This window comes from Rhinolophus sinicus, chromosome X, assembly GCF_036562045.2.
Source record: "Rhinolophus sinicus isolate RSC01 chromosome X, ASM3656204v1, whole genome shotgun sequence".
In the NCBI taxonomy this organism is placed as follows: domain Eukaryota; kingdom Metazoa; phylum Chordata; class Mammalia; order Chiroptera; family Rhinolophidae; genus Rhinolophus; species Rhinolophus sinicus.
In genome coordinates this window covers 39,040,100-39,060,450 of record NC_133768.1, presented here as the reverse complement: position 1 = coordinate 39,060,450, position 20,351 = coordinate 39,040,100, and the positions used below count along the sequence as shown (strand labels likewise).

At 50.9% G+C, this 20,351-nt stretch overlaps 2 protein-coding genes across 3 annotated transcripts in view; one reads left to right on the top strand and one right to left on the bottom strand.

Moving 5' to 3' along the window:
* The window catches only part of SYN1 (synapsin I), a 53,846-nt gene that overhangs the window by 31,586 nt on the left and 1,909 nt on the right, over window positions 1-20,351 (top strand). For both annotated transcript variants that reach the window (XM_019716710.2, XM_019716711.2), the window contains exons 6-12: window positions 16,268-16,330; window positions 17,095-17,237; window positions 17,335-17,409; window positions 17,506-17,608; window positions 18,856-18,996; window positions 19,319-19,406; window positions 19,502-20,093. In XM_019716710.2, coding sequence (XP_019572269.1) covers window positions 16,268-16,330; window positions 17,095-17,237; window positions 17,335-17,409; window positions 17,506-17,608; window positions 18,856-18,996; window positions 19,319-19,406; window positions 19,502-20,093 — 1,205 coding nt within the window. The remainder of the gene's footprint in view (window positions 1-16,267; window positions 16,331-17,094; window positions 17,238-17,334; window positions 17,410-17,505; window positions 17,609-18,855; window positions 18,997-19,318; window positions 19,407-19,501; window positions 20,094-20,351) is intronic.
* Window positions 7,428-11,275, bottom strand: TIMP1 (TIMP metallopeptidase inhibitor 1). Its single transcript, XM_019716717.2, has 6 exons — window positions 11,117-11,275; window positions 10,148-10,276; window positions 9,338-9,417; window positions 8,860-8,986; window positions 8,540-8,664; window positions 7,428-7,701 (listed from the first exon to the last, which is right to left on the bottom strand). The coding sequence occupies exons 1-6, from the start codon at window positions 11,250-11,252 to the stop codon at window positions 7,531-7,533; spliced, it is 768 nt and encodes a 255-aa protein (XP_019572276.1). The 5' UTR covers window positions 11,253-11,275; the 3' UTR covers window positions 7,428-7,530.

Genomic DNA, 20,351 nt, shown 5'->3' with positions numbered 1-20,351 from the left:
TAACACTGTTCTCAACATAGCAAGCAAGGAGCTCTCTCACAAATATTTTTTATTTGATGTGTTCATTGAAATTGATTTTCATATGCAGTGTGGTAGGTAGGAATCCAATTTCATCTTTTTCCTTACAGGCAACCCTTTTTCCCCCACTGATCTGGTATGCCACCTGTGTCATATACTAAACTCTCATTTATGTGTGGGGCAGGTTCTGGACTCCCTGCTCTAGTGCACCGGTCACTTTCTCTATACCTGTACCAATGCAGTACTATGTTGAAAACTATATTTTCTCATTAGCTCCTGATATGTAATAGGGCAGTCGCACCTCCCGGCTGTTCTGTAGCTGTGTAGAGTCTATTTTTGTCAGGGACAGAAAGAACAGAATTTCCGAAGCCAGGAAGAAGAAAAAGTTAATGGTGCGTAATGGTGGCGGGTGGTGGCAGAGGCATTAGACTTCCCACAGGCCAGCTTGCCATCCCTATTTCTTCTTTTGTCCCCCACCCCACTGTGCAGCATAGAGGGGCAAAAACTCGGCCTGGATTTGTGGAAGCAGTTTTCCCCCACCCTGTACTTTGAAGCTCTGGTGGGAAGGTTGCCCAGCCTCCATCATGTGGTAGAAGACACATATCGGGACTCTGGCTCTGCTACCCCATCTACTCCCGTCCAGGTTGTAGAGCGTCAGGAATCCTCAGGGCTGCTCAGCTCAGTCTAGGTTAGGGTGCACGGGAGGACTTTGTTAAGCACAGTTTGACTTCTCTGCGGCCCAACTTCCCTAGCCTGGTGATCTGCTTACATCAACCTAATCACGTAGACCTAGGGGTAGGAGGTGCTGTGGGAATAGGGACTTCACCTCCCTTGCCACCTGTACTCCAGGTGATTTGTGGCTCAGCAAATATTTAAAGAGGTTTCACGATGTGACAGGTGGAGTCTGATCCCAAGGTCTCTCTGGATCCAGTCTCTCCAGTGGGCCCAGGATTCATGCTCCCTGTGCAGTAAGGAAAAAGAGGGTGCTTTGGGGTGAGAACCAAGAGGGTCAGGGGTGTGGGGACTATGCAAAAGAGGGAGGGCAGGAGTGAGTTTGGAAGTGAAAGAAGGAGCGGGGAAGATGTGTCATAGGGTGCAGGGTTTTCTTTTGAGGGGCCAATTTCATTGAGATATAACAAGTCCAGAAAAGGGAACATATCAGAGGGAGGCAGCTCATTACATTTTCACAAAGTGAACACACTGCTGTCACCTGCACCCAGATCAAGAAACAGAACATGATCAGATTTCCAGCACAGTTAGCAGTTGATGGTCTTTGGGAGGCTCGAGGGGACGGACAGTTGTGGGAGGTTAGTGAGATTAGGGCGGTTTCGGAGTTTCAGGCAGGTGGAGGGTCCCCTGCTCACTGTGGCTGAGTAGAAGTTTGGACCCAAGGCGGGAGGCTTTTGTACCTGATGATTCAATAGCAGATATTGAGTCACCAGGGAAGGCCACCAAGTTCATGGTTTCATGTGCTTCTTGCCAGTGCTCAGTCAAGCAGATGTCCCTCCATAGACAGTGCTAGGCTGGGGTTCGGGTAGGTGGTTTTGCAGGGCTGGCAGGGAAGCACCTGGAGGTGGTTGGGCAGAGCCCAGTCCCACATGCTTCTCATAATTTGTACTCCTGGAAGAGAAGGGCAGCAATGACTAAGGATGGGCAGAGGGGGCAGGGAATAGCACATGGTGAGACAGAGAGGAGTAGGGAGCAGGGCGGGAAGAAGAGAGCAAGGATGGGAAGCAGGAGGAGGGAAAGTGAGCGGGAACATGGAGAAGGAGCAGGGGACAGGGAAAAGAAGTAAGGACTGGCAAACAGGAGCAGGGAGCAGAAAGAACAGGGGCGAGCTGGCACTGTGGCTGCAGGCATACTTGAGAAGCACACTCAAGGCCTAGTGGCATCCTTTCCTGCAGATGTTCAGGAAGCCTCCCTGATACGCTCCTTCCTGAGCCACTTCCAAAGATACACCAGTCATTTCCTGAAGTGCAGGTTTCCATCCCTCAAGGAGCCTAGAGGGGTCAGACACCATGCCCTGTGACCAGATGTCCCTTGGCTAGGACAGACTGTGACTCCCCTCCCAAGTGGTCAATCCGAAAGATTCAGGACACTATAGGTCAGGGACAGAATGTGTTGTTGTTGGCTGAAATTAGGAAACTCAGTGTCCTGGGGTGGGGGGTACTTTGTGAGAGAGTGTCCCAGGGAGGGGGACACTTTGTTCCCCTCCCTGGGACAGAGGGAGGCCTGAGGATGAGGAGTCCATGTAAGGTGAAGACAGGCTGGCTGAACTGTGATGAGGAATTCCTAAAGGGGAAGCTCTCCTCATAACGTCAGCGCAGCTGTTCTTGATGGGCATGAGACACAACCACATTATCCTTCACATTCAGATACTTCCATGAGCCAGAGGTTCAGGAACCCTTTAGGAACCTTGAATGTCTGTGAGGCAGGAAAGGGACACTGAGGCTGAGGAGCATTTATGGGTTGAGGGGCTGGGATGTGAGTATCACATCAGTAACCTTTGGGTCTCAGAAACCCACCGCATTCCCTCGGCTGGAACAGTCAGGGATTTGTATTTTAGTGGCAAGACAGGTGTGGGGAGGAGATGAGCAGGAGACCCTGGTGATTTGAACTCATAATGCCTCATGGTCTCAGTGAGGAGGATGAGCGCTGGGAATTAAGCCGAGGACTAGAGTTGGGAGAAGTGTGTCAGGGTACCCTTTGGGGTTCAAGCATTCAAGATTTTCTCTATTCCCCAAGACTCCTGAAAACAAAATGAAAAGTTTGCAAAGCACCTCCCTGCCAGCCTCTACCACTTCAGTGGGCTTAAGCCACACTTCTGGAACCTTGCTGTGAGCCCCTGTGCCGGGGGCCTCTCTGAGGCCTGCCCAGACTTACCCCTATCTGAGTTACAATAAACAACATGGGGATGTTGTTGCTAGTACCTGAAGGGCTACCTAAGGATGGTCATGGACAGAGCCAGGAGCAAAGCAGGGACCGGCAGGAAGGTGGGACTCATGGCAGAGCCTGAGGGATACAGGGGTGGGGGGCAGTTAAAACATAACTGTTCCCCAGCCTAGCTCACCCCCAACCAGGAGAGGATCCATCTAAAACTACTGCTTTCTAGGGGGCTGGGTCAGGAGGAGGCCCCCATGCTGCAGTGAGGGAAAAGGACACTGAATCTGGGCCTCTGATACCGATGGTCCCACCTCCACCCGTCAGAGCTGTAGCTCCCCACAACGGTTCAGCAGGAGGCCCAGGTTCAGTGGCGGATGGTCAACAACAGGGAGGTACAGCCTGGGCGTTCCTGCCCACATGAACCTTCTATTTTACTCTTTCAAGAGATCAAAACTTCAGCCTTCTGGGGCGGCCGGATGGCTCAGTTGGTTAGAGCGCTAGCTTTGAACAACAGGGTCGCCGGTTCGATTCCTACATGGGCCAGTGAGCTGTGCCCTCCACAACTAGATTGAAGGACGACTTGGAGCTGATAGGCCCTGGAGACACAAACTGTTCCCCAGTATTCCCCAATAAAAAATTTAGAAAACGAACAAAAAATCAAAACTTCAGCCTTCTATTGGAGTAGGGATTGGTAATTGGAAAGGATGTTTGGAGTTCTAACAGCTTGTTATGCAGACTTTCAATTAATCTTTTTCTTAAGCTCCACCTTCACCTCCACATCCACAAAGAACTTGTGCCATAATCATTTCCTTTGGTGGGGCTCTATAGAGTCATTGGAGTTGGTCCTCAGATTTCACCACTACTGGCATAGCAGGTTTCCAGGGCTGGAGTGAGACATCAGTGTCAGTTACTATTAATAAAAAGAAAGGGTTAGTCTTATAGAAATCTACCTCTTCATTGGTCATGGTGGGGGTTGACATATGGAGTAATATATTGGGAGCTGTTCCAGCAGGGAGATTTTCCAACTGGAAATATCTAAGGATGGGGAAATGTGTCAATGGGGGTCAAGCAATAAGGACTATATGGATGGGTGGAATTTTATGAATGGAAAGAATTTCAAACAGGCTTATCAATGAACTAGATCACAATGATGGATATTTCTGAATGGGAAGATTTACAAGGGGGCTTTTCAATGGGAGTAATTTGGTGAGCATGTATGAATGGGGAAGTAGATTTGCCAGTGGGTCAAGATGTATGAATGTGGAGATTTGTCAATAGAGGTTGTCAGTGGGAGTTATGTCATAGAAAGATATTTATGGTATTTATGAACTGGGCCATCAGTAGGAGATATGCCAATGAATGGATAGTTATGGAGAGAGATATCTGTCACTGGAGTCCATCAGTGCGTGATGGATTGCTGCTGGGTATTTGTGAACAGGGAGATTTGTCAGTGTGGGTCATCAATGGGGATATGTCAGTGGGATATTTATGAATAAGGAGATAGTTCAACAGAGGTATTTGTTAGTGGGGTATTTGTGAAAGAATGGATTTGTACAGTGATAAAAGGGGGATTTTCAAAGGAAAGATTAACCAAAGGCTTAGAGATTTGTCACCTGTAGTTTTGGCGACAGTAGGGATTTATAGACGTGATGGTTTGCCCACAGCAAGGGCAGCATAGTGGGGAACTTTATCCCTGGGGAGTGGGGTTGTCCTTAGAAGTCTGAAAATGTTGGTATTTTTCAGTAGGAGGATTTGCACACTGGGGAGCAGCGTACAAGCATCATAGTAATAGGAAAACAAATGAGCGTATTAGATCTGTGTGACATCTCTGCGGGAGACTAGCAGGATCGCAAGTTAAACTAAGGTTTCCAGGGTGCATTAAATTATTACTACTGATATTATATATTATTTCCACTATTGTAAGTTATCATTCCTGCTATTTAACATTATTTGTAATATTGCAAATAATCATTCCTGATAAGAATTATCACTACGAATGTTATACATTATATTTATCATACTACTAATAACTAATACTCATAAGTGCTATGTGACTAGCACTGTTCCAGGCACTTTACATGTATGACCTCATTTAATGCTCACATTGTGCCTATGTATTAAGCATTTTTCAATCCCTATTTTACAGGTGAGGAAACAGGCAAAAAGAGGTAATGTGATTTCCCCAAGGACACAGAGTTAGTACATGGAAGGGGCACGATTTAAAAGCAAGTGACCTGGCCCCAGCATTCATGCTCTTACTCACTACACTACCTGTCTAGAAATTAAACCACTGTTAGTCATACTGCACATGAAGTTATTGTTATGAGAACTTCATGTGTTTTGACCTGAAAAAATACCCAAGGGGAGAAGACACCCATGGATCACCCTCCAACCCTAGCCTCTGCTTTGGAAGGATACGGGGTAGGGACTGTGAGGCCCATTTTTCAGGGAGAAGTACTGAGGCTCCAGTGAGGGAAGGGCCAGCCCACAGGCTACCCTCACAGGGCTGTCACCCCCACGTACTTCCTCTCAGGCATCAGTGACTCTCCCAAGCAGAGATTTATCCACAGACACTCCAAATGCTAGGGTGGGGATTAACTCACTTTCCTCACTTTAGTGGATTTTCTAAAAAGAGTGATGGGAAGATACAGTGACCCCAGGACTGCAGATATCCTGCCAGGAACTCCTGCCAGGTTGTGGGGCAGGCGGCCTTGTACGCTGCTCTGGACACTGGAAAGAGCTGCAGTCGGATAGCCCTGGCCATGAAGCACTGATGTATTAATCTGGGGCACCACCTGTAGGTAGGCAGGTTGGCAGGAGAATGGCCTCCACACTGGGCTCCATCCTTTCATTGCCACTTTCTACGTCTCCTTCCTCCCCAGGGTTAAACCAGCTGAGGGCTCAGGGAACTGCCACTGGGGTCAGGGAACCGCCTAAGAGTGCAGACAGCTGTTAGTACTAGGATTCGGTGAAGTGTCAGGAGCTGCCAAACTCTTGCAGGCAACTGAGGCAATAGTGACATGGCCACCAGGGCCAAAGCAGGGCCCGGGCCCTTCGCTTACAGTTATACCTATCAGTGAAGCCTGCCATTTAGCCCTTTTGGCGGACGGGGTTCAGATCCCCCCAGGGCATAACCAAGGAATAGATGTTGATGTAAAACTTGCTGGAGTGAGGTGCTCTGCCCCGGCAGATGAGCACTGGGTGTTCAAAATGCACCCATCCCATCCTAGGACATCCCTTGGGCCCTGGGGGAACCTCTAGGAGTGCAAAAGGAGCAGGCCACAGAGGATACAGGGGCCACTCTGAAGGAGACCTGGGTTTTTATTGGCAGGAGCAGTGGGTAGTCTGATGGGAGGGAATTGAGGCGTCCTTTTCTCCACCAAAGAAGATATTTTGCAGCCTTTTTTCAAGCAGATTCAGAGCAACAGGTCACTGGAGGGTTCCACGGAATGTTTGCACCAATCTGAATTTCTAGTTCCCAGGGCCCTCAGCTGACTGAGGACCTTCAGAGTGTAAAAGGCAAGAGTCAGGGACTGGAGGGGCCTGGGACCAGCTGTGGGAGCAGGAAGGCCTAAGGAAGGGAATGTTGGGTGGGAGGGTCTCTAGCTAAGGTTTTATGGGGGAAGATGAGCCAGAAAGGTGAGGCTTCGATCTAGAGGCCCCAGTTTTGGTGAGGGGACAGCTGTATAAGGGGAGGTGTGTGTGGGGGGGGGTTGGGCTAACGTACCTGGTTGGTTCTGATTTTGAACCCTTATCTGCACTTCACTGCTGTCAAAGTTGGTCAGAGAAGTGAGGGAAGGAGGGGTAGGAGAAGGGGGGAACGGCAGAGATTGGGGATTTCCAGATCATACCTTCTCCCCATCTTTCCTATTCCCCAAACAACCACTTCCAAGGAGTCTCCTGCAGGCCATGGTAGGGGGCCATGCAGGGCCACCCCTTCTTCCAGAGTCCTTGGCTGGGTTATGTGGTTGGGGGGGTCTCAGACCCCTGGGGCTTTTTCCCTTTCACTCAAGTCAGACTCACAGTATAAGACCTAAGGGTGGGGACAGTAACAGCCACAGATTTGGATGGGGCAGAATGCCCTCACTGGATGGCATCAGGACAGTGCCCGAAACAAGAACTGTTAGCCCATTGATGGGGCATTTGTCAATGAGCCTGTGGACCCGAGGGATTTGTGAACAGGGCAATTTGCCAGTGAGGTAGTGATTTGGCAGCAGTGGGTAGTTTATGAACTAGAGTACCTTGTGCAAATAGGAATTATAAATTAATCAGTAAAATGTTTTAAAGTATTGAGTAGAGAGATTATCCAGTAAGCTGTGGTTGATAACACAGGTTAAATTGCTGACATTGCAGATCACGAATGCTAATGCCAATGTGTAGAATTATTACTGATACCTCAAATTTTGTGTAAAATATAAAAAGCCAACATTTTACACCCTTCATCCCCTCAGCATTGGTCCCAGGGTACTCCCACCAGGTCATCACTGACATAAGTTTGTTCCCAGACACTGCACAGGGACACTGCCTGCTGAGTGGTAGGTCTTTATTTCATTGTCTAAAAGAAAGAAAGACAGGAGTGGGAAAGGGGGTGAATACTGTGCAGGTTTGGGCTTCTGCTGGGGGCAGAACTCAGGCGATCCGGGGCCGCAGGGACTGCCAGTTGCACATCCCTGGCTCCTGTGGCAGGCAGGCAAGGTGACGGCTCTGGAAGCCCTTGTCAGAGCCTGTGAGGATCTGGTCTGTCCACAAGCAGTGAGTGTCACTCTGAAGTTTGCAGGGGATTGATGAGCAGGCATACACCTGGAAGAGGGAAGAGACACGCATCTCTGAGGGCTTGTCCTCCTGCCCCGCCCTCCCCGACAGAACAGAACTTCCCCTCCTCAGCTTTCGACATTGAGCTGCTGGAGAGACCTGGTATCACTCCATCTGGGTACAGACTCAAGAACAGTCCCTCCCATTGGGGGAGCAGTCATTGGGTTCGGTGATGTGACAGTAATCTAGCAAAAGGATCTATTTCCTGGTGGTTGGGCACAGACATAGGGGTCAGTCAGGTGGCTCTCCTGAGGAACTGTCCCATGGGATAGGGAACAACTGGCAACAGCAGGGAACAGCTAGCGGGTGGGGAACTTAAGCATAGGAAGGAGCCGTGGAGCTCAGACAGTCACTGGGTCAGCACACATTCAGGGCCATCAGGGAACAGTCCTGGATAGTCAGAGGGCAATGTAACTCGCCCTTGTGTGTGGAACGGTCACAGCTGGAAAGCAACAATCACATGTGCTGGGGAAGAGTCAGTGGGTTGGGGAACAGCACTTTGGGTTCTTGGAGAACATTTTAGAGAACCAAGAAACAATCCCAGGGGGTCAGGAACAGACATCAGGACTATAGAAGAGTAGCAAAGGAGAGTTAGAGGGACAGGAAGCAGCCAGAAAGTCCAGGGAAGCCACGCAAAGGTACAACCAGAATGTTAGGGGAACGGTCTCAGGCCTGGGGGAACAGCAAGAGAGATCAGGGACAGCACAAGGATTTGGGGAGCAGCCAAAGGGACAAGGAATGGCTAGAGGGAGCAAGAAACAAGCCCTGGTTTGGGGAAGAGTCCAAGGAGCACTGTCCAGGTAGTGGGCAGGGCCCAGGCACTCACTGTGCATTCCTCACAGCCAGCAGCATAGATCTTGGTGAAGCCCCGGCGCTGAGCAGAACTCAGACTGTTCCAGGGAGCCACGAAACTGCAGGTGGTGATGTGCAGGTTCCCTTTCCACAGTTGTCCTGCGTGGGGGGGGGGGAGGCAACAGGCAGCTTCTGACTGGCTAGGCCGGGGTCAGGAGGCACGTAATTGGCGTCCCCCCGGGCGGCCCCCATTTCAACTGAGACCCTTCCCTCAGAGCCTAGCCGGGCCCAGGTTGCCCAGCAGCGTCTGAGGAACGGGTGGGTGTGGCCCAGGGCGAGGGGGCGGGGCCTCACCAGCGATGAGAAACTCCTCACTGCGGTTCTCAGACCGGTGGTTGTATCCACAGACGCTCTCCATGGCCGGGGTGTAGACGAACCGGATGTCATGGGCATCCTCCAGGGCATTGAACCCCTTGAACATCTGTCGATGGATGAGGGGAAGAGTCTCTTTTACTGACATAATCCTCCCACTATCTTCTTCATATACCAGCATCCTGAGATCACAGCTAACTTCCTGCTCACCAACCAACAGCCAGAGGCTTTTCTTTTTCTTTCTTTCTCTTTCTTTCTTTCTTTCTCTTTCTTTCTTTCTTTTCTTTCTTTCTTTCTTTCTTTCTTTCTTTCTTTCTTTCTTTCTTTCTTTCTTTCTCGCTCGCTCGCTCTCCACCCCCCTCTCCTCCCTCCCCCTCTCCCCCTCCCTCCCTCCTTTCCTTTTTTTTTTTGACAGGGAGAAAGCTGTTAGGAACTGCTGAGGAAAGGGCCGTAGGGGTACCTTGGTCACTTTGATCTCATACCGCTGGTATAAGGTGGTGTGATTGACTTCTGGGGACCCCACGAACTTGGCCCTGATGACTGCCGGAGAGGAGGGGGTAAAATGAGTCAAATGAACTCCGTGAGCCAATAAAAATAAAACGATCACAACAGTCATACTAACAAAGCACATACTTAGAGATCAATCACTGGATGCCAAACAACACACTAACAGTTCTGTTCATTGATTTACCTATATACTGAGTGCCTACTCTGCCAGGCACTGCTTTAAGCCTTTTTCATGTATTCATCACGTGTTCATTCACTCAACAAATATTCTAGAGTGCCTGCTGTGTGGCAGGCACTGTTCTGGGTGTTAGGGACACAACAGTGAACAAAACGCAGAAATCCCTTCCCTTGTGAAGCTCACATTCTAGCCAGAAGGAGGCAGACTAAACACAAGCAAAATAGATCAGTCTATGGAATGTCAGCAGGTACTAAGTATGACCGGGGACTTCAGAGTTGGGTAAGGGGGATCAGGAGTATTAGGGAACAGGGATTAAAATTTTGAGAAGGTGACTTTTGAGGCAGCCACCCATATGGATACCTGGGGGCAAGGGGGTACCAGGCAGAGGGAGCAGCCAGTGCAAAGGCCGTGAGCTGGGACTGGACCTGGAGTAATCAGGGAACCACGAGGATGCCAGTGTGGCAAAAGCAGAGTCAGGGCAGGGCTGAGTTTGGAACTGTTCTAGAGGTGAGCCTCGTCGTGAACCCCAATGGACTGAGGGGGAAACCAAAGCACAGAGCGTGTGGGCAGAGTAGGGTAACTCACCAAGGTCGGAGCTACAGAAGGCCATCTGTGGGTGGGGTGGGGCACAGGTACATGCCCTGCTGGGGGCTGTCAGCCACAGTAACAACAGGATGCCGGAGGTCAGGGGCGCAAAGGGGGCCATAGTGGGTTCTGCAGAGGTAGGGAGGAGGGGTCAGGGAGGCCTCCCACCCCATCCTGTCCCCCCACCACCACCAAGCAGCCTGGAGGGGGATGAGGTAACTGTACTTGGAATAAGGGGTTGGGGAGTTTGGGGATTTTAAGTGGAGGTGGGGATTTAAGAGTCCACAGTTTAGGGGGTCAGGAGTTTCAGAGTTGTGAAATTTGAGTGATTTAAGGGACTGGGTGAGTGGGGGAGATTATGGGGCTGTGGTGTTTGGGTATTTAGGGGGTTCGGGGAAGTCGGAAAGTTGAGAGCAGTTGGGGTGAGAAATTTGGGGTTTTTGAGCTGGAGGAGTTTGGGGGAGGTTGGGAGTTTCAGAGTTGTGCATATTGAGAGATAGAGGAGGTGGGGGAGTTGAGGGAGGCTGAGGGATTTGGAGGAGGTTGAGGGTTTAGGGAGTTGCGGGACTTGGGGGGTTTAAGAGGGTGGGGGTGCCAGAGGGATTTGGGAGCAGATGAGTCTCCAGGTTTAGGGAGTTGGGGATTTAGGAGTCTGGAGGATTGGGGGGCAATGAGGGAATTCAGGGCAGTTAGTTGGCCGCTTAGGAGGCTTCTGTTGTATTAGGGTTTCATGAGTTTGGGAGAGTGGGGATGGATGTCAGGGGTTTGGAGGAGTTTGGAGTGCCGGGATTGGGGGAGCAGTTCCAGCACCCTCCCCCCCTTTCCCTTGACCAGCCCAGGGTCCTGGTACCCCACTCCACCCCCATCCAGCCTGGCTGAGCAGCCAGGTGTCCGGCAGCCAGCAGCCGAGGCAGGAAAGCTCGAGCTCTGCTTTAAGCCCTGCTGCCACCCAGGCAGGCCCCTGCCTACCTTTGATGTAGCTTCTCTGGGCGCTGGGTCTGCGGTGATGGCGGCAGGGCCAGAGCAGCGGAGGATAAATGTCCACTCGAGGGGCGGGGGTGGCAGTAGTGCGGAAACCACAGGCCTCCAAGCTTCCTGGACGCATTACTCATCCGCCCACCGTCAGTGGAGGCCAAGGGGCGGGCCGAGGGCTGCCGAAAACGGGCTTCAGCCTCCTCTCCCTCCCCCAGGGCCTCGCCTTGGTCATCCCCCTCCCCCATCTCCAAATCGGCCCCAGTCCTTGTAGGCGGCCTCAATGGAGGGCTTAGAGGCAGGATTCCCCCAGTGCAATTCCCTAAAGCTTCCAAACTTTCTCCAAAGTCTATCCAATCACCCACAAACCCACAAACTCCCCATGGCTGAAGCCTGAATTAGTTTGTTCATCGGTGAACATTTCTAGTGCACCTACTGTATGCCAAACATACACAAAAATTCCTCTCTGGAGGGGTGGTCGGGTAGCTCGGTTGGTTAGAGCATGGTGCTGATAACACTAAGGTTGCCGGTTCGATCCCCGCATGGGCCTCCGTGAGCTGCGCCCTCCTTAAAAAAAAAGAAAAAAAAGCAAACATTCCTCTCTGATACACCCGACATTCTGGTGAAGGGTTGGGGAGGCATAGAGGAGGCTAAGAAGAAGTAGTGGAGGGAAATAAAGCAGGTGAATGGAGGAAGAATACAATCTGGGGTAACTGAGGCATGGAGAGATGAAATGACTTAACCAAGATCACAGTTAATAAGGGACAGAACTGGGATTTGAACTCAGGTGGCCTGGAGCCAGAGCCTGGGTCTTAATCCCTCTCAAAAAACACAGGCAAATAGTCAGCATTTACATACCACCAACTGTGTACCAGGCACTCAACATCATTTATCTCACTTAAAGCTCACAATGTTTGTGACATGGGTGGACCTAGTAGAGGGTATTATGCTAAGTGAAATAAATCAGATAGAAAAAGACAAATGCTGCATGATTTTACTTATATGTGGAATCTTAAAAACACAACCAACCAAACCAAACAGAAACAGACTCATAGATAGAGAACAAACTGGTGGTTGTCAGATGGGAGGAGGGATGGGGGGTGGACAAAATAGGTGAAGGGGATTCAGAGGTACAAATTTTCAGTTATGAAATAAATAAGTCAGGGGACTGCAATGTACAGTACAGAGATTACAGTCAATAATATTGTTATAACTTTGTATGGTGACAGATGCTAACTAGATTTATCATGGTGACCATTTCATAATGTATAAAATATCAAATCACTATATTGTACACCTGAAATGAATATAATATTATATGTCAACTATAATTCGTTTTTTTTTAAAGCTCACAATAAGCCTCTGAGATGGGTACCAACATTATTCCCATTTTACAAATGAGGAAATAAGAGGCAGAGAGGGATTGAAGAACTTTCCCAGGATCACAGGGAATGGCTGGGATTTGAACCTAGGCCAACTGGAGCCAGGATCTTAACCCAGGCTTGGCAAGCGGGAAGGTGCTGGTGAATTAATGAGCATTGGGGTGGGGGGAGTTGAATGGTGGTGAAAGAGGCCAGTGAGTCAGGAGAAAACTGATACCCTCCCGTCCTGCCCTGCCCCTTCCCCACCAACCCCCGACCAACGCCCCAGTAGACTAGACAGTGGGGTGAGGCAATCCCTGCCCAACAGCTTCCAGATGCTGCCTGAATCTTCCCTGGGGTCCTGGGAAAGGGCTCTCAGGGCTGATTAACATCCTTCGTTAGTTCAACGAGGACAGACCAATAATAACAATAATGGTAGTTGTTAGCATCACTTATTGAGCACTTACTGTGTACTGTGCCCTGAAGTCTTTGTGTAAATTCTCTCATTCAATCTCCAATACCCCCTTGCTAATTAAGCTGGATTAACTCAGTCAACAACAATACCACCACAATAAAAACTACCACCAGCTCTTGTGGAGTGCTTACTGGTTATCAAGCACGGTTCTATAATCTTAGTATTTTATCTCTCAGTCAATCCTGATTGCCTCCTTGTTAATTAGTATTGGCTTACCAATAATAGTACCCAGCACTATTATAATAATAGTACCCAGCACTTTAGAGGATGCAGATTTCCTGTGTGCCAGGTATTGTGCTGAGCATTTTTCACGACAACTAATTGGCTCTTCACAACATCCCTGTGAGTTAGAGACTGTTCATATTCTCATTATACAGATGAGGAAACTGAGACACACAAAGGATTGAGTGACCTGCCCAGGAATGAGAGTGAAGAAATTACTCTGAAGTGGGGGCAGAAGTAAACCAGGAATTTGGAGAAGCTGATTGTGAAAGTGGCGGAGTGAGAGTGAATGAGACAGGGGGCTGAGTAAGTCAGTGTCGGGACCAACGGGAGAAGTGAAAGAAGGGAAAGTCCTGCTGCAGCACTTCACTGACCCAAAGCTGATTCTGACGCCAGCTTTGTGATTCTGAAACATGAGTCAGCACAGAGTTTCGCCGACTGTCTACACGTGAGGGGTTGTGTGGATCTGGTTTATTGCGCAGGTTTTGAAACTGATAGGGTTTCGTGGAGGGGTGTCCATGTGTGTGACCATCTGGGGAGCTGGGTGGGGGCCATGGGGACCGTGGGACCCACCTGAGTATGCAGAGCAGACACCTGGCAATCCCCAGAGCAGACTAAGTGCTTGTGCCTAATTGTACCCTTTGTACAGATCAGGAAACTGAGGCCCAGAGAGAATTAAGTGACCTGCCTAGGGTCCCCCATGGCCTTAGGAGGAAGAGAGGCCAAGATTCAAAGCTAGGGCTCTCTAGGGCATCCCAGAGTACAGGGCACCCTGCACGCACACATGTGCGGGCACACACAGACAGAAACAGGTGCGGGCACACACACACACATACACACATGCGGGCACACAGACACACGTGCGGGCACACACATACACACGTGTGGACACACACAGACACACATACACACATGCAGACACACACAGACACACAGACACACATGCAGGCACACTGACACACATACACACGTGCGGGCACACAGACACACAGACACACATGTGGGCACACAGACACACAGACACACGTGTGGGCACAGACACACATGCGGGCGCACACAGACACACAGACACACATGCGGGCACACAGACACATACACACGTGCAGGCACACACACGTGCGGGCACACAGACACACATGTGGGCACACACACAGACACACGTGTGGGCACAGACACACATGCGGGCGCACACAGACACACAGACACACATGCGGGCACACACAGACACATATCCACAGTGTTGTGTTCAGGCTCAGGTCCAGAGGAAATAAGGAGGGTTTAGGAAAAGAGGAGCCTAGAAAATTTGGGCTTGTGTGTGTGCATTTGTGCACAGCTCTCTGCTGTGTCTCTGCCTTTGAGAGACGAATGTTTGCTTTAGGTGGTGGTATGTGTGGTGTATTTGTGGACCTGGGTGTGTTGTGTAGCCCTGTATGTTTGTGTTGCTTCTAGGAGTTGTGTGTGCCTCTGTAAAGCGGGTCTAGGTTGCACATATCCTTGTGGATGTGTCACTCCCCTCTGAGCTGAGTGTTGCCTGAATGTTACGTCACACATCAGACGCTGCTTCTGCAGTGTTTCCCTGCAACACTACCTAGACAATCCTCACAAGCCCGTCCCAACATAGTTCCTCTCAGCGCCCCATAATGACGACAGTCATTTGGGAAATGAGGAAGGTGGGAGTGCGGGAAGGAGGGCGGGCAAGGCCTGAAGGTCAATCGGTCACTCTGAGCCTGCGGGCTTCCTGTGCCTGTCGGGAACCGCCACCGCCCTCGCCACCCCTCCGGGAAAACCATCTCTACGCTGTGGGGCAGCAGTCTACACAGCAGAGGGAGGGCACGGCCGGCCCCATGTGCATCCTGTACTGTGTGGGGCTGGGGTCGCCCAAATCAGCTCCCTCTCTCCCGCCCAGGATCAGGGAGACTTGACATATCCCTGTACCTGAATGTGTGAGCAAATGAGTGTGTGTGTGTGTGTTTGTGTGTGTGTGTGCGTGCATGCATGCACACACCCAAGTGTTGTGTGTATGCTTAGGAGGGATGTGGGTGTCTCTAGCTGTGTGTATGCCTCTCCGTTTGTACATATGGCAAGGCAGGTTGTGTGCATGTCCCTAGATATTCTTTTTGTGTGCCCAGGAGTGTGGTGTGGGTCTCCGTGTGATGGGTCTCGGTGGCTCTGTGAATACCTAGAAGTGTGTGTACCTCTGTATGTGATGTGGGTCCTTCTGTTTGTTGTGAGTTTGCCTAGGAGTGTTGCGTATGTGTCTGTGAGTGTCGACTACGTGTCCAGTTCTGTTGTGTGTGCCTGTCCAAGTTGTGTGTGCCTTTGCGTTCTGTGGCTGTGCCTTGAGGGTTGTCTCTGTATTGCATGGGTAATCCTTCATGTTGTGTGTGTCCCTCTAACTGTTGTGTGGATTTGGGTGATGGGAAGAGGGCTGTGTATGTGTCTGCGCCCAAAAGAGTTGTGTGTGCTGCTGGGCAAGGAGGCTGGCCTGGAGCGCCGGCCCCCGCCCCGCACTCTGAGCGCTGGGCTGAATGACTGGGTGCTGGTGCAGCTGGAGAGCAACGTGGGCTCTGGAGCCTGTGTTGGTTGCAGGTCTCTCCGTCTCATGGGTCTCAACCTGCGTGGGCATCTCTGGGTTTGTTCGTGTAGATCTGAGTTCTAGGGGTTTGTGTGTGTGTCTCTAGGTTGTGTATGCACGTGGACAAGGCTAACGTGCAAGGCCTGGCTGAAGGGTCCAGTTGCTACATGCTCACCACCACAGCCCCAGGCATGCACTCACTTTTCTATCATCCAGTCACTGTATAAACAAACTTTCCCTTTTCCGGAAAAGGCTCCCACCCTTATCCAAGCAGAGGCAGAAAGTCTAGAACTTGGAGGTGGTGGAGGGGGGGCCAGACAGACAGGGCTCTGGGTTTGATTTTGAGTTAGGAGGCGCTGTGTGACCCCCAGCTGCTGTATGCCTGTCTCTGACCTGCCTCTTCTGTGAAATGGCTCCTAATGTGGCTCCCACTGGATGGGCTCCCCTCAGCACCACCCCAGCCCTGGCCATCAGTCGTCCTGCCCTGACCATGCTCTGCCTTTCCATCCTACCAGCTCAGCAGCACAACATACCCCGTGGTTGTGAAGATGGGGCATGCACACTCCGGGATGGGCAAGGTGAGTCCCCAAGTGGGGGGTGTCCATGTGTGTTCGTAAATGGTGTACACTCCTGGCATTGTGCACATGTATGTAGATGTATATTGTATATTCAATGCACATGGGTAATTTTGATTGTGTCCTGTGGTGTTTTTATCTATTTGTATCCTTTCCCTCACATTCTTAGATTTTGTTGGCCCAATTTTGTATCATGCACTCAGCCAAGTTTATGTGTCCTGTTATTTTGCTAGTGTGTATAGCATTCTATCTGTGTATATGCATGCCTCTGTGTTGAACACACACTATGTAATCTTTTACATTCAAGGGTCTTGTGGTACTGTATGCTTTCTATACATCTGATTTTGTCTCGTGTACGTAGAAAGCAGACTTGTAATTTTTATGTTGGAGTGTGTCCATGCTTCTGTTTGATATTGTGTGTACAACTGATTTTGTGTCTGTATGCATATACTGTATATACACACAATTTTCACACAGCTTTATTAAGATATACTTCATATGCCATAAAACATACTCACATAAGGTAGACAATTCAGTAGTGTTTATTATGTTCACAGAGTTGTATGCACCCAACTTTGTGTCTATGTGTACATGTAACAACCAGGAGGCCCAGAATTATGCATGTGTGAGCGCCTTGGTGTGCCCACCAAATTTTTCTGTACTCAGCTCACCTGTGTCATTTGTGTGCATGCCCCTGCTTGAGGCAGCCTCACTGCCCACTGCTGTGCTACCCTGCCCAGGCCCTGATCCCCACCCCACTCCCATAGGTCAAGGTGGACAACCAGCATGACTTCCAGGATATCGCAAGTGTCGTGGCACTGACCAAGACATACGCCACTGCCGAGCCCTTCATTGATGCCAAATATGATGTGCGCATCCAGAAGATCGGGCAGAACTACAAGGCCTACATGTGAGTGGAGAGACCGAGGCCCGAGCAGGGGCCCCTGCCCTGCCCTGCGTGGCCCAGGTCCCCTTGAGTCTCTGTCCTCTCTCCTTTTGCCCGCCAGGAGGACATCAGTGTCAGGAAACTGGAAGACCAACACTGGTTCTGCAATGCTCGAGCAGATTGCCATGTCTGACAGGTGGCTGGCCCAAACTCGGCGGGGAGGGGACGTGAGGGTGGGGAGCGTGGCTGCCCGGTAAGGCACTGACAGGCTCCTTGCCCTATGTCTTGGCAGGTACAAGCTATGGGTGGATACGTGCTCAGAGATTTTTGGGGGACTGGACATCTGTGCCGTGGAAGCGCTGCATGGCAAGGACGGAAGGGATCACATCATTGAGGTGGGAGCACCCAGAGATTGGTAAGAGGAATAAAGGGAGGAGCAGGTGCACGGCAGAGGACTCCGTGGCCCAGAAGGTCCTCAGCAAATGGCAAAATGTGTAATAAACTGTAAAGTGCCTTGTGAGCTGGGACACGCTGGCAAATGGAAAAATACTTAGTAAACTCTAACCTGCTTTGTGAACTTGGACACCCTTAGTGAATAGCAAAATACTCGTTGAACTATAAAGTGCTCTGTGAACTGAGCCCATTTGGTGAATGGCAGAGCACTTAATAACCTTTAAAGTGTTCTGTGAACTGAGAGGCCCTTGGCAAACAGTAAAGCACTTTGTAAACTATACTTTGTAAAGAGTACTGGCTGATACTAAAGCATTCTGTAACCTGTAACGTACCTTATAAATTAGGATGTGCTTGGTGAACAGCAAGGTGCTTTATAAAACTATAAAAAAGGAGCTCTGTAAACTGGGAAGTCCTTGTTATTGAAGCAAAACACTTTCAAAATTCTAAAGTTCTTTGTAAACAGCTGTGCCCCTGATAAACAGTAAAGCAATTTGTAAACTGTGAAATGCCTTGAAAATTCGGAGTGCTTGGTAAACACTAATGCTTTATATGAGGTAAAGCATTTTGTAATCAATGGTGCGCTCTGCAGAGCACTTTCTAAACTCTAAACATACCATATATTTCACAGTCCTTTGTAAAGGGCAAGGAGCTTTGTAAACTGTAAAGTACCATGTCAACTACAAAGTTCTTTGTAAAGAACAGAGCACCTAGCAAACTATAAAGCAGGGATTAGCAAACACTGTCTGTCAAGGGCCAGACTGTGTATTTTAGGCTTTGCCGCCAAATGGTATCATTGAAGTGATTCAACTCTGCAAAAGCAGCCACAGACAATATGTTAAAAAAATAATGCGCTGTGTTCCGATAAAACTGTATAGACATTGAAATTGAAATTTCATGTAATTTTCATGTCATGAAATCTTTCTTTGATTCAAAAATATATATACAACCCATCCTTAGCTTGGGGCCATACAAAAACAGGTGCTGGGCCAGATTTGGCCCATGGGTCCTAATTTGATGACTCCGTACCTTGCAGATCAGCCTTCTACGCACTGCGCCTCAGTGCCTCTCAAACTGAAGCTCATTTCCGTGGCAGCCACCATTCTTTCTGCCAACTTAAAGTACTTTGTCACTGTCACCCTCACATGCACCTCCTACTTCTCTCCTCACTGGGTCCCTTTTCCTCCCCAAGGTTGTGGGCTCCTCCATGCCACTCATCGGTGACCACCAGGATGAAGACAAGCAGCTCATCGTGGAGCTCGTGGTCAACAAGATGGCTCAGGCCCTGCCCCGGCAGCGGGATGCCTCCCCTGGCAGGGGCTCCCACAGCCAGGTCAGCTAGGGGTGGGCATGCCAGCCTTCGGTCATGCTGTGTCACAGAGCACATCAGCAGGCTAAGGGTGTCGCCATTATGTGTGGTGGCAATGACCAATTGTTTTAAAAATTGATAAATAGCTGCTACCCTGACTTCCCCCGAATGCTTCCCGACCCCTACCCTGGGAAGGAGTCCCCACCCAACAACCTGACATCCCCTCAGCTCAACCACAAACACAGGCAATACCCAGCACACAGGGAACCCGTGTTATTCTGATTGGCTGATGCTCCCCTGGCTGGTAACTATTTTTAACCTCTCCTGCTCCACTCCTCTACCGCAGACGTTGTCCCCAGGGGCCCTGCCCTTGGGCCGCCAGGCCTCCCAGCAGCCTGTGGGGCCCCCTGCTCAGCAACGACCCCCACCACAGGGTAAGTGAGGGGCCAAATTCCTGGGCCCCTACCATCCTGCAGCCCCCCACCCAACTTGCTGGCTTTCACATGTGTACTCTCTCTCTGTCCCTCAGGTGGCCCTCCACAGCCAGGCCCAGGCCCCCAACGCCAGGGACCCCCGTTGCAGCAGCGCCCACCCCCGCAGGGCCAGCAGCACCTTTCCGGCCTTGGACCCCCAGCTGGCAGCCCCCTGCCCCAGCGCCTACCGAGTCCCACATCAGCGGCCCAGCAGCCTGTGTCCCAGGCCCCACCGCTGACCCAGGGTCAAGGCCGCCAATCACGGCCGGTGGCAGGAGGACCCGGGGCACCTCCAGCAGCCCGCCCACCTGCCTCCCCATCTCCCCAGCGACAGGCGGGCCCCCCACAGGCTACCCGTCAGACATCTGTCTCTGGTCAGGCTCCACCAAAGGCCTCAGGGGCTCCACCGGGTGGTCAGCAGCGCCAGGGCCCACCCCAGAAACCACCAGGCCCTTCTGGCCCTACCCGCCAAGCCAGCCAGGCAGGTCCCATGCCCCGCACTGGGCCACCCACCACACAGCAGCCGCGGCCCAGTGGCCCGGGTCCCGCTGGACGCCCCACCAAGCCACAGCTGGCCCAGAAACCTAGCCAGGACGTGCCGCAACCTGCCACCGCTGCTGCCGGGGGACCCCCGCACCCCCAGCTCAAGTAAGGGGACCCCCACAGCAGCCCTTGCCTTGCTGCTCCCAAAACATGCTCCTGCACCAGGAGGGCAGCCCCAGCTCCCAAGCTCCTCAGACCCAGATCCTATCCAGGGGTCCTGAGAGCTCTCTCTCCAGTCTGGGCCAGACCCCTCCAGTCCAGAGAGGCTCCTGCCTTCCATCCCAGGTCCTTTTCCCTCCATCGCAGAGATGCAGCACCAGAATCCCAGAGAAAACCCCTTTCAGTTCAGGCTTCCTAATAGGT

Coding starts and splice junctions, on each gene's coding strand:
- TIMP1 (XM_019716717.2), bottom strand. CDS start 11,252: ATGCGTCCAGGAAGCTTGGAGGCCTGTGGTTTCCGCACTACTGCCACC. Junction 8,987..9,337: donor ATGAGATCAAAGTGACCAAG/GTACCCCTACGG, acceptor ATCCATCGACAG/ATGTTCAAGGGGTTCAATGC. Junction 7,702..8,539: donor CTGGCTGTGAGGAATGCACA/GTGAGTGCCTGG, acceptor TCCCTCTTCCAG/GTGTATGCCTGCTCATCAAT.